General features: G+C 48.0%; 1 protein-coding gene across 2 annotated transcripts in view; it reads right to left on the bottom strand.

The window, feature by feature from the left end:
* Positions 1 to 3,024: 3,024 nt before the first annotated feature.
* The window catches only part of LOC311024539 (teashirt homolog 1-like), a 36,459-nt gene continuing 25,578 nt past the window's right edge, over positions 3,025 to 13,905 (bottom strand). For both annotated transcript variants that reach the window (XM_084026979.1, XM_084026978.1), the window contains exon 3: positions 3,025 to 7,898. In XM_084026979.1, coding sequence (XP_083883105.1) covers positions 4,363 to 7,898 — 3,536 coding nt within the window. In that variant the 3' untranslated portion in view covers positions 3,025 to 4,362. The remainder of the gene's footprint in view (positions 7,899 to 13,905) is intronic.

Genomic DNA, 13,905 nt, shown 5'->3' with positions numbered 1-13,905 from the left:
AGTTTTTACTTTGTAATATATGTGATTTAAAATATAACTGTAGGACTACTGGTGATAAAGAGTACTGAAATAAATATTAAAATACAGATTTTTAAAATACTCACGTATAGAGAGTAACCCCTCTTTTAGTCAGGGATGACGAAAAGAGGGGTTGTGACAGAACACTTTGTGTTTAATGTGTATAGATGTGCACATTTTAACAGCGTTAAGCTGAGCATCATAATTGAATCAAGTCTTCAAACTGACTTAAATCAACACAAAAATAGACTGTGGCAGATATCTTGTGCAAAACATGAATACTTATAACTTCCTCCTGAATGCAATTTCCACAATGAGGCGTTTTATCAGGATCCAAACAGATTCCTCCGACTTTGGTTTTCTGATCCAGTGCAAAGGCTTTCAGTCGTTGTTGCTTTGTTTGTTGATTCTCTGTCAGACACTGTTTGTTACGTTTGAGGTATTTCGGAAGGGTATTAAAACATACGTCGGAGTTGTGTGCAAAGTTGGAGGTTTTATAGATGGCAGACACGAGCGCCGGATACCTCAGCGGGCGCTTTTTGTGCCGCTATACAAACCAGGAACAAGGGCCGTGAACATACGACGCCTAACAAAAGACTTGTCAGGTGCGAGTGTGTGTTTCCACTGAGCCTACATACATTGGAGGTAATAACACACGGTGGAGCTTTAGAGGGGAACTTCTGTGGAAACATCAAACATCATTGGGATCAACGTGCCCTCCCTTTTTAACCTCACTTCTCTGTGATCTCCTAACCATAGGGGGACACCTCTCCATCATTGTCTCGAACAGATGACACACTTGGGTGCAACGGGCGGAAAGAGTGCATATTCCCGAGCAAACACCAATACGTCCCTGTTCTATCTCGGCAGAGGCAGACGCAAGTTATGCAGGTTAATACTCCCAGTGTTCCCACCAGCCCAGGTAATTTTGTTATTCCATTTGTGCCCTCTGTCTACACCCACCCCTGTCTGCTGTACATAATTGTCCCAGCCCTGAGAGGAAGCAGGCATTTACTTATACAAAACCTTGAGGAAATCCCTACCAATCCTCAGGGCTCACGTTCAGCGGCGCCCAAAACACAAAGGCTATGCAAATCTGCCCAGCCTGCGTTTATCTACCCTCGGTTTCCGTTTGCACCACGGGAACCGGCATTGTGCCGTGCGTGGCGATTATCGCATGTAATTTACATAGAATATGCACAGGAAACAGTGCACTGATCTCTAACAAAGCAGGGAAGAGTCTCTATCGGCTCAGCAGCTATCTGACGGCACAGCAAAATTACAGGTTTAGCTGTGGGGCATTAAACCTACAAGGTGTTTTTTATTTCTGGTGTGCAGGGGAACACTATCTCCTCCAAATGTTGCTTGTTTATCTGCCTTGTTTGTTTTATAACCCAACTCCAGCAGCCCCCTTTTCCCGAGGAAGCCGCATCTTCAGCCCGGGCTAATCTGCCCTCCGCCTGTGTTTCCTTTGTCACCGAATCCGTGTATCAACACAGCGAGGTGCAGCCCGATCGAGGAGGTGCGTAATTGCACAAAGACACTCGGGCTAATATAGCCGGGGCGAGCGAGTGCGTGCGACTGACTCAGCCGACACGAGACATGTTGCAAGTGTGAGGAATGGAAGTCATAACACTGCAGCATGGCGTCATCCGCACAAAGGCTGGCACTGTAAGTACTCTGTCAGAAACTTGAGACATGGGGGCGAGATGAGAGATCAAATTCCTAATGCAGACGCTTTACCTGCAGGGCTGCCCGGGGAAGAGAAGCCCACAAGTTACTGGGGGGGTCATCTAGAGGTCATTTACAAGCGACGGATCACCTCCAGCTCTCACTGGAGCTGAAACGTCAAACCCGTGGTAGACTTGAAGAATGAAGTCGGACCTGAAATGTGAGGAAATAGAAGAGAACACAAAGCAGAGGAGACAGAAGAAGACTGAAGGGTTTGACATGATATTGCTGCTTGATTCGTCAAAAAGATCAAACATCTTCTCCCAGGTTCTCCAAGCAACTCTGCATTCATTTAGATGAGAGAAAAAGTAAATGACGTGGAGATCGACATGGCTTTCTACAGTCTTCTGCAGTCAACTACATTTTTTTTGACGACACCGAAGGCACTTTTTATATTGCAAAGTTGTTTTATCTGAGGAATCCCACTAGAATACGGATAGGTGTGGCATTTCCACATACGCATTAGATTCTGACTTCTATGAATGACATAAGCGACGTACGGTCACCAATTGATGATAAGCATCTTACATATAAAGTAATATTATGTGATCGCTATAACATCCTCATCACAAAAGTCAGAGTAATTTGTTCAAATGAACAGTGTTGAGATATGTGGTTTATTTTCCTGTTGGCTCTGTTGCAGTCGATCAGAGAAAGAGGACAGCTTCCTGCTCAGGCATCAAAGGAAGAGTTAGCATAGCATAGTGGTGTTAATTGTGGGTGGGTTGAGTGTGGCCATTCAGGAGGCTATATCCGGCAGAACAGACACCCATCTGATTTTGTTCCAGGAAGACAGGCAAAAGTACACTGCCGTCATTAATATAACACTGATTCTTTCAGATCGGGCCCTCCGAAGGCCAGTCACAAGCCTAGCATGAGTTTCTCACAGTACAATAGCCACCCTTACAGAGTTATCATCCCCGTCATCATTAGAATAATCATTGGCAGTATGATGTGGCTCAGTCATCAGTTATTAGTATGACACCAGTGACTTTTCCTTTTTCCCTTAAAATGTTGTACGTATAAAAGTAGGCCTGCTGTGAAACACAAAGTATGTGCCAGCAGTGAGACAAGGGCATTTAGAACCTCACCTCTGCTTAATTATAACCCCTCCTCACCCCCCAAAAAAGAAATCCTATTACACTGGGTTAGGATTTGATATGGGTATGATCGCTTTAATCTGCCGCCAAGCAAAAATGCTACAGAATGAAAACATTATAGGTGTTGAGTTTGGGTGCACCACCATGACAAATGAACACACGACAACAAATGTACGACTGTTAACAACTGCTTTGGGGTTTTATTTTACAATTGAGAAAGAAATGAAACAAACTAATTGGTGCTAAAAAGTTTTTTTTTTTCAGTTTTTTTTTTTACAATATTGTCGATAAAACATTGAAATGTATAGTCATTGTGCATCGCTTATTTATTTTCCACACCATTTCATGCATCAAATTGGATGCAAGTATAATTAAAATCATTTCTGTAAACCAAGCCGAAGAAGCTAAATTTGTATTTTCTTTAAAAAAAGGACATTTTTCGTAGCTCTACAGCATATATCTATATACACCATCTGTTTTTATTTTTTATCATTTTTGTATATAAAATGACAATATAAAAGTTAGAGAATGCACACACCTTAAGATACAAAGAATGTTGAGCCGTTTCAAATGGTAAGATATGTCTTATGGAGTACTGACATTTCACTGATAATCATTTACATGTAATGGACTGTTCTCTTTACAGTTGAATAAAGCGACACAATTTAGAAAGAGAATGCTGTAACAAACCATACAACTGGAAAATTGCTATAAGGTGATACTTCACAACAAGGAAAAGTTTTTTTTTTTTGAGCAAACTTGCATACTGACGGCCATTCATTTTTCACTGATTGACTCGTAACCAGAAGCAGCATTTCAGTTTTTCCAAATGTTCACGTGATCTTCTTTTTCCTAATACACGACAGATTTATGAGCAGGCCATTCGTCATCAGAAACATTGCAGTGGCAGGAACCCAAAAGAAAAGGGACAAAGGGTGTTGAAATGATAATCTTTGATCTTTTAAAAATCAATCTGATTTTTGACAAATGCAAGATATTTGAAAACGTGTTCTCTTTACATATTCAAAATTCAACTGTCTTAAGGTGCTACTTCAGTCTTTCAGGGTATTCTTTCATTCTTTTGGTGTATACATTTAATTTTCACCTTCTTCATATCAAGTATTATACAGTTTTCTCTCCCACCAATTCTTTTTCCACTCACCACTTTTACCATTGAAGCAGTAGTTGTATTTTTGCCATGAAAAGATTAAAATCTTGTGTTTAACCTTGATTCACTAAAATACATGCACAGATCAGACAAATAGCATATAAATATATTACAAAATAAGTGTAAAAAAAAGCTTGGCAAAACAAAAAGAAAACAAATCAACATGAAAAGACATGGTCCAGTCAGGCAGTTATCACAACAAAAAAATAATAAGACCAATTTGTTTTTTTTTTCTGGCGGCTCAGTTCGGCCCAGTGCAGTAACTGTGAACAATGTCATTTTAGTGCAATGAAATTCTAGTCAGTTCCACAGCTGTCAGTCTCTACTCTCAGCTCGAGACCCCGCTTAAACCTTCTCCATCTTATCTAGCTTCTCCAGTTTCTCCAAAGCAGTGACGTACACCAGGTGGTCCTCTGGAGACTTGCCGTGGGTCTTGCTGAGGTGCAGTTTGACTGCGTGTTTGCTGACGAATGTCCGATTGCAAAGTCTGCACTGGTACACAGAGCCTGCGTCGTCCTCTGCCGTGGTCAAGGCTGACAGGGGGCTGCCGAATGTCATTTTGTCTGTGATCACCTTTGAGGCAGCCTGCTGCTCCCGAAGGTGCTCAGTTGACAGTTTGGACAGGTCCTTCAAGCTGAAGCCCAGGTGAGACTCCAGGTGGCCGATGTAGGCGGCGGGAGTCCTGAACTGGGAGGCACAGTCGCCACAGAGGAACACGGGCTGGCACGAGTCCATGTTCTTGAGAAACTTGGTGCCCCCAGTCCGTCTCAGCTGGTACTTGACATTAGCCAGCCAGTGGGATATGGTGGTCATGGAGAGGCCTGTGAATTTACAGATGTGGACCCTTTCCTGGGGGCCCAGGTCAGTCATGGCGTAGCGGCCCTCCGAGGTCTCCCTCAGGCTGGAGGCAAACTGTGCCTGGAGGATGAGGAGGTGCTGGGGATTCCAGTTGGATTGCCTCCCTTTCCTCTTCTGCACCGGGGACAGGTCGTCCAGGGTGTCCTCGAACGCGCTGCCGTCGGCGTCCGACTTCTCTGAGATGGAGGAAGGGGTTGAAGATTTGGGCGTCAGTCTCCCAGTGAGGTTCTTTACCATATCGGAAATGTCCATCAGGGCGTTCTCTCTCAGAGGAGAGGAGACCGAGTCGGGGAGGGAAATGAGGGGTTTGTTACCATTTACACTATTGTTGGTCAAGAGCCCGCTGCCGCTGTTGTTGTTGTTGTTGTTATTGTTGCTGTTAATGGTGGCCTTACTTTTGCTCAGGTCTATGGGCTGGTCACTGCTCTCATACAACGGGTAGTGGGTGATGGGCTCCGCTGGCTTGCCCTGAGGAGTTGAGTTGAAAGCCGGCTTCTCCATCATGCTGTTGCTGATCTTGTAAAGCATAGATAGTGGGTCTGCAGCCGGGCTCACCGGCTTGGAGGCCTTGCCCAGGTGTGTGTTCATGATTGACTGGAGTGCACTGAGGGGGTTGATGAAAGGGCTTTCTGGTGAGTGATCAGTGATGATGCCAAGGCTGTTGCCGTTAGTTACTGGGGATCGGCACGCCTCAGAGCCGTTCTTTGAATGGTTGTGGTGGCCGTCCACGAGGCTCTCTTTGGGCTCCTTCTTGCAGATGAGCTCTGAATCGACGCTGCCCGGGCTGCTACTCCTCATACCAGATGGTTTACCTACAGAGAGGTCATTCGGAGATGCTAATTGTTCTCTCTGCTCTCGCAGCGCCGGAGAGGGGGATTTTACTAACGATGGGGGCCGGCATCGTTCCAGGCTCACCATCTTCTCCTCCTTTTCTTTTTTCACAGTGGCAGCTTTCCCTGTCACTTTCTCCACGAGCTCCTCCATGGCAGTGACATTGCTCCTGAGGGGGGTAGGGGAGGAAGGACTCCGAGGCGAGTGGATGACTGAGCTGGAGTCGGTCACTAGGCCTCTTAGCCCACTGTTAAACATCGGCTGCATCTGGACACTCTGGATCATTGGGGGGAGAATTGTGGCAGAGCTCTTCATACCCTGCAGCTGGTAGGCTGCATGGATGCTAGGATAGCCACCCCACGTGGGTGTGCCTGTCTGGGCCTTACTGATGGCACTGGATACTGTGTTCTCAAGGGATTTAAGAATATCCAAGCCCCCTTTCGGTGCCTCTTCCAGGTCTTCTTCTCGAAGGTATTTATATGATGTGGCTGTGGTCTCAGATTTCTCACCCGAGTCATCTCTCTCCTCCTTTATTTTTCTCTCTAGTGGCTCGCCGCCCTCCAGCTTTTCGTCCTCAACTCCTTCCCTCTTTTCCTCCGAGCCAGAGGAGAGGGCCGGAGACACCGGCTGGGACTTAACACCAGTGGGAACGGGGAGTCTGGTGGTGGTCGGCGGCAGTGGGATGGACTGAATCTTCTCTTCCACCACTGGATCAAAAACCAGCTGCTTGCCCTTCTTGGACGCAGAATTTGTCACCTTCAAAAAGTGACCGGTAACCATCATGTGGGCAGTCAGCTGTTGCAGCGTATCGTGAGAGCTGCCACACTCCATGCATTTGAGGATCTGGGCTTTACGAGCTTCAAACTGCCATGTGTAGCTGGCGCCGTTCTGGTAGCCGTAGCGGTTGTTTGGCGTTACGTAGGGGTTAGCTGCAGATTTTGGATCTCTGCCAACATCCCCGAGGGACACACTACCACCACCACCAGCATGGAGAGAGTCCGGGGAGCACGGGGAGACTATAGCATCATGGAGAGCTCGTTTCTTCGCAGAAGTGGACACCAGTTTCGTGGCCAAGGCTGGCACTGGTTCTTTGAGAGGCACTTTCTGGTAATGCTTGGTCTTGATCATATGGACGCTGAGATCTTGCAGAGACTCGAACGAGTGGCCGCAGTACATGCACTTCAGCACCTTCTGGGCATCCTCTTTCCCCTCCATCTCCATCAGGGAGCGCTTACGTGGTTTGGACCAACGCTTGCCCTGATCCTCCTCTTTGTCCTTGTTGTCGTCGCGATAGTGGCCCGTTTCGTTCATGTGGACCGTCAAGCCCACCAGCGTGTCGTAGGCGCCGCTGCAGTCTTTGCAGCGGAACTTGCTCGCACCGGTGAATACAGAACCATACAGCTTGTTGTTCTGTCGGTAGAGCTGCACTGTGCTGAAGAGGCTGGGCTCCGGTAAAAGGTGGTAGGGCGTCTGCTGAAGAGATTTGGCGAGTGCCGCCTGGTGCCAATCGTAGGCTACGCCACCGCCATTACTGGCCCCGCCACTGCTGCTCCCACTGCAGCTGGTAGCCATGTGACTGCTAACAGAGCTAGCCGCTGTGCCGTTAGTATTGCCACTTGCACTGCCTGCGTGGTTGACGGTGGTGCTGGAGCTCCTGCCGTTATGGTGACTGCTAGCCATGCTGACCCCGCTGCTCTTGTTCGTGGTCGTAGGCGCGGGGACGGAAGCTGCAGTGGCGGGCTCCGGAGTGGTGAGGGCGCTGTTGACACTGCCGGCCGCAGCGGGCTTCGATTTCATGATGTCCATCGTGATGCTGGACCAAGAGGCATCTGAGATGAGGTTTGCATAGACGGCTTTCATCTGCGCCAGGCTATCCTGGAAAGAGAGGCCGTTGTTGGGGCGGAAGGGCAACGCGGCGCTGTCCCTCTCCTGACAGTCCCTGGAAGAGGTGCTCTTGAAATCCGTCAGCCGGTCGCTGGCGTCACTGAGCGGAGACCCGTACCCGGCATCAGGGTTGGTGCCATTGCTGAGCGGAGAGTCTCTGTAACTGGGTGGCTGGCCTCCATCCACGTCTTCCTCTTCCTCGTTGCACAGAAACTCGGTGTCCTGGCCGTCTAATGAGAGGCCGTCGTCCTGCAGGTGCTCCTCCTCATTGTGATCAGCTGCCTTGAGCTCATCTTCGGGCATGTACGCTGTAGAGAAAGAAAGTGAGATAGAGGAGATGCAAAAGAGACAAGAAAAGAAGAGAGAGAAAAAAAGAGGTCAGCTCAGTGAAATTAAAGATTTACAGCAGACCAATAGGACCACTGTCAAAATAACATGGAACGAATACTCAAGGAGGGGAAATGTAGGCTTTTACGATCATCCAATGTCGGTGCGTGTATGCATGCATGCATGAATTTGTGTGTATTTCACACACATGTGGCTCTGAAAGCCAGTGGTGAAAAAAGCCTCCAAGGGAAAAATAAATCACTGAGCTTCTGACAGTTGTCCTTTTCCTTCCCAACTCCCTATTCCTCCACACATGCCTCATGTTCCCCAGGAAATGACTGGCTGTTTGGCCTTGTTAGCCAGCTGCCCGATTGCATGTTCAACTCCCCCCTTCTCTCTCTCTCTTTCTCTCTCTCTTCCCCGAGCTTTATTGCCTTTCACTCATCCAGCCAGTGAAGTTGCGCTCCTCAAATGTTCAGGTTATGCAACCGATCGGACAGAAACAAAAACACTCATTTGGAGATACCGCAGCTTCCCCCCCCGCCCGACTCTGATGAGCTGAAGGTCATTTTCATTTGAGCTAATAGGCAGGAACTGGCAACACAATGGCACTTGGATTGAGAATGCACACAATGATTGTTGAAGGGAAGAGTCTGGGGCATTAAAATAACTACTGCTGTTCTGTGATCCAAAATGGCAAGGACAATGCCGAACAAAAGAGGCCGATTAAACAAGGCTGAGGTGTAACAGATTTACCGGTAAAAATGTATGAAGGCAAATGAGATAGAAGGCTCGACCACGTGAGTATGTGTGCATGTTTGTTTGCATGCTAGGGGAGACACAGCGGGCATCGGTAAGTAGGAGAGACAGGAGGTGGTTAGGGGGAGAACAAGTGAATGGAAAGTAGATGTGAGGGGGAGAAAGAGAAAAAGTGAGCGGGAGGTGGTGGGTTTGGTGGGTGGGTGTAAGAGAAAAGGGAGACAAGAAGGGAGAGGGAGAGAGGGTGAGGGAGGCAGGGAGACAGGAAAGACGGCCCCCTAGCTTCTTCCTTTATCTCCTTCCTGCATGGTGAGATGTGTGTCCTAGATGCCAGTATCAGTCTCTCCTGATGAAACAGATGTGCTGTCAGCTTCAAACAGCACGCTAACCTGTCATATCATAATCTAAGTGGACATAATACCTGATATATATACACTGGCAACATTTACTGCTGCCTGAGAGGAGATGGGTGGAGGAGGTGGGGGAGGTGAGCAGCTGCACCGTCGACTGTGACTGCGTGATGATGCGCGCGTGTGCGAGTGCCTGATTTTTGTGTTTGCCCGCACGCTCACCTCCCCATGCCTATGTGTGTACTTTTACGCACTCGGCAGCTCATGCATGTTTGCTCTCACGGCGCGAAACCTCCCTCCCCCCCCAAACCCACCGACCATAATATTGCCTATAAGTCTGAGTGTGCTGCGTGCTACTGATACACCCCTCTCCAAATGAGCAACACACTCCCCCTAACGCCTGACAGGATTTCAGTGAAATGAGAGCACTACAGGAGAACCTGGCTGCGCTTCAATCCCACTGACAGACTGAGACCGAGACAGTTTCTAAAACTCCTGAAAATCCCTAACACAGCAGATTAGCATTATGCGCTGTACTCTCTACAACGCATCTGCAGAGTGTCTTCTGTTACAGTGCCCCCCCCCCCACCCCCCCTCCGCCAACCCGCTTCAAGAACAGGAGGCTATCAATACATATCAGCCATTTAATATACAAACATCCTGCAGAACGGCGATCCATTCTTCACAAGCCCACACGAACAGTGCAAACATACAGTGGGAATTACCTATGTGAGTCAGTCACAACAGCTGCAGCCAAAAAAATGGCTAAACCCCGATAGTTGGCAGCGCTTAATACGCACATGCACGCACACACGCACACACACACACACACACGCACGCACACACACAGGAATGAGAAGCAGCAGATCAGAAATATCACTGGGTGACAAAACACAGACTGCAGCAGGGAGGGGCTTCGAACAATGAGCGGGTCGCCAGGGAACCCTTTGACGATCCCTGTCAATCAATGCCTGTCCTGCCACGTTGTCATGGAAACAACAAAGAGGGAGCTATCAAAAGCACACAGACAAAAGACTGGCAGACACAGACATCTGTAAAAATCACAGGCAGCAAGTGGACGGTAGATGTACCATAAATGTACAATATTGGTGATGAAAGGTTGGTCTGAAATAAATTATCTGCCCATCTCTTTTGAGGAGCCACATCCATACTGACAGGATGCTTATAATCTGAAGCACGAGGAAGGAAACGAATTAAGAGCTGCACATAAACTGCTAAATCACTGCAACATGGAGATGTGTGATGCCGACTGGCGACCAGATGAAGCGCCTGCCTCTCGTGCCGGACACAAATATGCGGAGCAACACCAGCAGCGAGGGGGGGGGGGGGGGGGCTCGGGGAAGGGGCAGGGGCTGGCGCGCCGTCCCTGGCGGTTTGGTCCACCGAGTGGGTGATGGCTATGAGCAGGGCCATCTGCACGGGCGCCAAAGCGCCTGTCACTTTTGCTCGGGGACGTGCCGCCATCAAGGAGACAGGCGGCAGCGTGGCCAGGATAGCACCGCAGACTCACTGTCAGAAGCAGCAGCGATCAAGTCCGCCACCAGCCACGCCAGATCACCAGCAACACACGCCGGGAGATTAGCATCCGAATCACTGAGCTCTCAATACCTACACATATGGTGGACGCACTGTTAACAAAAAGGGGTCTTGATTGTGTTAAGAAGCCAAAAAGGGTTTGTAGTAGCGCCCATGTTATAAAGAGCCTTTTAAAACATGCATAGAGCACAAATGGACTGACAAACGCATGTTAAAGTGCGGTGAAGGAGCTGGTATCAAAGGTTCTTCACGTCTCAGGCTATCAGATATCCTCTAGGTTACAGACTTTTATTTGATTAGAGATGAGCGCTGGAGTGTGTGTTTTGTTCTCGTCTCTCAATGAGAGTTCCTGAAGGACTAGCGCAGCTTAAGTGTACATGAAGCACCCTTGATTCTGGTTACCACCTAATATATAAAGATGAAAATAAGATGCAACCCGCAATCGGGTTTGCACATTTAACAAACAGAGCAGGTCGATTGTGCGCCGAGGCCTATTATGTGGAACAGAAGGTACTTTGATATGATTTTTTTTCTAGTGAGAAGACTGTGGTGAACGCCCATCCGGCCTCAACACAACACTGGGCCTCACAGTGGGACGACATCACCGACCCATGCACAGATCATCTCCAAAACATTTTCTCCTCACACACAGCCTCACTTTGTGTGCGACTTGATTTGTGTAAACGATACCAAATGAAATACAACCAGCGCGCACGTCAGTATTTTGGCAAGAAGTAAAGCAGAAACATATCACTCCTTTTCAAAACTTTGCTATCCTTCTCCGCCCTACCCGGGGTTTTTTTTTTTTTTTTTTTCCGCCTTCTCCCTTTCTTTGCTGAGAGTCTACTCTGGTTGTTAAATCAATAAAACTCTCTGTCAGGCTCACAGAGCTTCACCATTTGGCCGATGTCAAAGCCAAACAAACCAGATAAGAAAGGCGGAGAGGCGATGAAACGAGAGAGAGAGAGAGAGGGAAAAGAAGGGGATGAAACCAGTCATCCTCCCCTCAGCACCACCTCCACCACCAGCCCCATTCCTCCGACACCCCTCCTTCTATTTATTTACACACATTTCTTTATTTATTTGATGCGAGTTTGGGAAGAGGGGGCAATCACGGCAGTCATTTGCGGCACTAATGTCCAATCACGAGCCCCTTCACTCATGTGATTTAGGCAGTGTAGGAGTGGGTTCGCGGCAGAGAACGGTGAGGCGGTAGGTGGAGGGTGGGGTGGGGGGGGCAGAGGCCGTTTAGGCCAGGCCCCTAATAGGAAACTGGCAGTCTTATTCCTTCCCCAGATTCTGTTTGTCACCCCGCTCTCCATTACGTGCCTCTCAACCCTGATGGCTTTGGACAGGAGCTGATCAAAAAGCCATCGCTTGACCTACACGGCGTGGCAGAACGAGACTCACGCCCTGCACAAGAGTGGGAGAGAGGGAGATGAGATAGTCGAGGAGGGGGGGGGGGGGGGGGGGGGGGCAAGGAGGGGTGCATGTCAGTGTATGTGTGGAGAGGAGAAAGAGGAGGGAGGGAAGGATGGAGGAGGAATGAGGAGGAGGAGGGGAGGGGGGGTGATAGCTCTCGGACCGGGACAAGAGGGCTGTAAATAAAATGACATTATTATTTCCTCTGTCCCGTCATGTAGAAAAGCCAATTATGGTAATGCTGCTGCCGGCGTGTCAGAGGGAATGCTGGGATGTGCTTCCCGTGAAGCGGCTAACATGAGAGCAATGCCCTGATCAGGAACACAGGCCTCAGTTTGACAAGAGACTGTACAGATAGGGGGAAGAGAGAGAGAGAGGGAGAGAGGGAGAGAGAAACAAGAGGAAGAGATATGAAGCCAATAACAAAGCTGCATCTGGGCCTTGTTTTCTTAACACAGAGATATGAAGCTATTTGCAGGAGAGAGAAAATATATATATATCTATATGTTTGGGGATTCACAGTCTGAGGTTTACTCTCACCATTTTCTCGATATTACAACGATCGCATTTCATTCTTACTGCAAGAGTCAAGAGTCACACATTTCAGTTGCATCGAGTTGTGGAAATTGCTTCTTTTTTGTTTTTGGCAAAAAAAATAAAAAATAAACACCTGCTTTGAGGTGTGTCGTATACAGAATCTTAATAGGTTCAGCTCCCATGATGTGAAAATGATTGAGAAGCCCCAACTTAAGGAAAAGCTATAAACACCGAAAAGTTCAGGAGTTCGTGAATTACACTCTGTCACACCTCAACATTTGACGAGATGAATTATGCAAAGACGGCGATGAGAGAGCCGGATATTGAGGGTGAAGGCGATCATTTACTTTAGGAGCTAATTCATTCTCATCTCATCTCAGGCTTCTCCAGGTAGCTCGCTTTTTCTTTTTTTTTTTCTTTTTTAAAAATCCCTCCAACGCTTGATAGGGGGTCTCTCCTTAAAATAATTCCTCAGCTACCTTTCTCCTCTCACTCCCCTCTTTCTCTTTTTCTCCCACCCTCCTCCTCCTCCTCCTCTCTCCAGCTTTGCTCACATGCACACATGGGCCCCTCCCAAGCGGAATAATGGGAGCATATGGCCTAGGCAGCACCTACAGGGCCTTAAATAACTGCTGCAGCATTCCAGCTCGCTGTACCAATTTATCTCTCACCCCCCCCTCCCCCCTCTCCACCCCATTTCAAAACACTTCTAGCCTGAGTTGAGCTCAGCAGACAGCGGCGGATGGGACATGTTGTTCTTGAGACACATAGCTACATAATGGACTGAAGGAAGAAAGTGGAGTGAATGTGAATAAGTGCTGTGCAAACAGGATTAGTGGTGAAATTCTGTATTATTGATATTCATTGAGTCAACCAGCAGCCTTTCCGGTGATCGTTTGCGCCGGGGGGCTCCATGCAAACACTTCCAGTCATGTTGAGTTACAGTTGGCCGGTAGCATTATGTAAAGTCACAGCGCTGCTCTTTTAGAGGGCAGTTTGTTAGTGTAGTTTTTGCCTTGCAAGCAGGATGGCGATGTTAGATCGCCTGCCAGTCTGCGGTCCATATCTGGACTCCAACTGGAGATGGTTAAAAAGTCTTCCTGGACTTTAAGAGACTGTTCCATAAAACCAAAAAGGGGTTTAGGTGTCTTCATCAGCTGTTTTATCCCCACTTGAATATTGATTACCTACTTCCTCACTTTACAGGGTGCTTTAAATAAACGTACCAGCTGAATACCAAAACATGCTTACTACAGACTGATGTGGGGCATTATTGCTGTGTAATGGTGTCATGTAAGCTGGGGGTCAGAGGTCAGGCAGGTAGCCAACGCAAAGCCGGTACAGGTCATGCTCTCAGGTAAAT

Source organism: Eutrigla gurnardus (assembly GCF_963514095.1).
Source record: "Eutrigla gurnardus genome assembly, chromosome: 14".
NCBI classification, from domain to species: Eukaryota; Metazoa; Chordata; class Actinopteri; order Perciformes; family Triglidae; genus Eutrigla; species Eutrigla gurnardus.
This window is presented reverse-complemented; position numbering and strand designations above follow the sequence as displayed.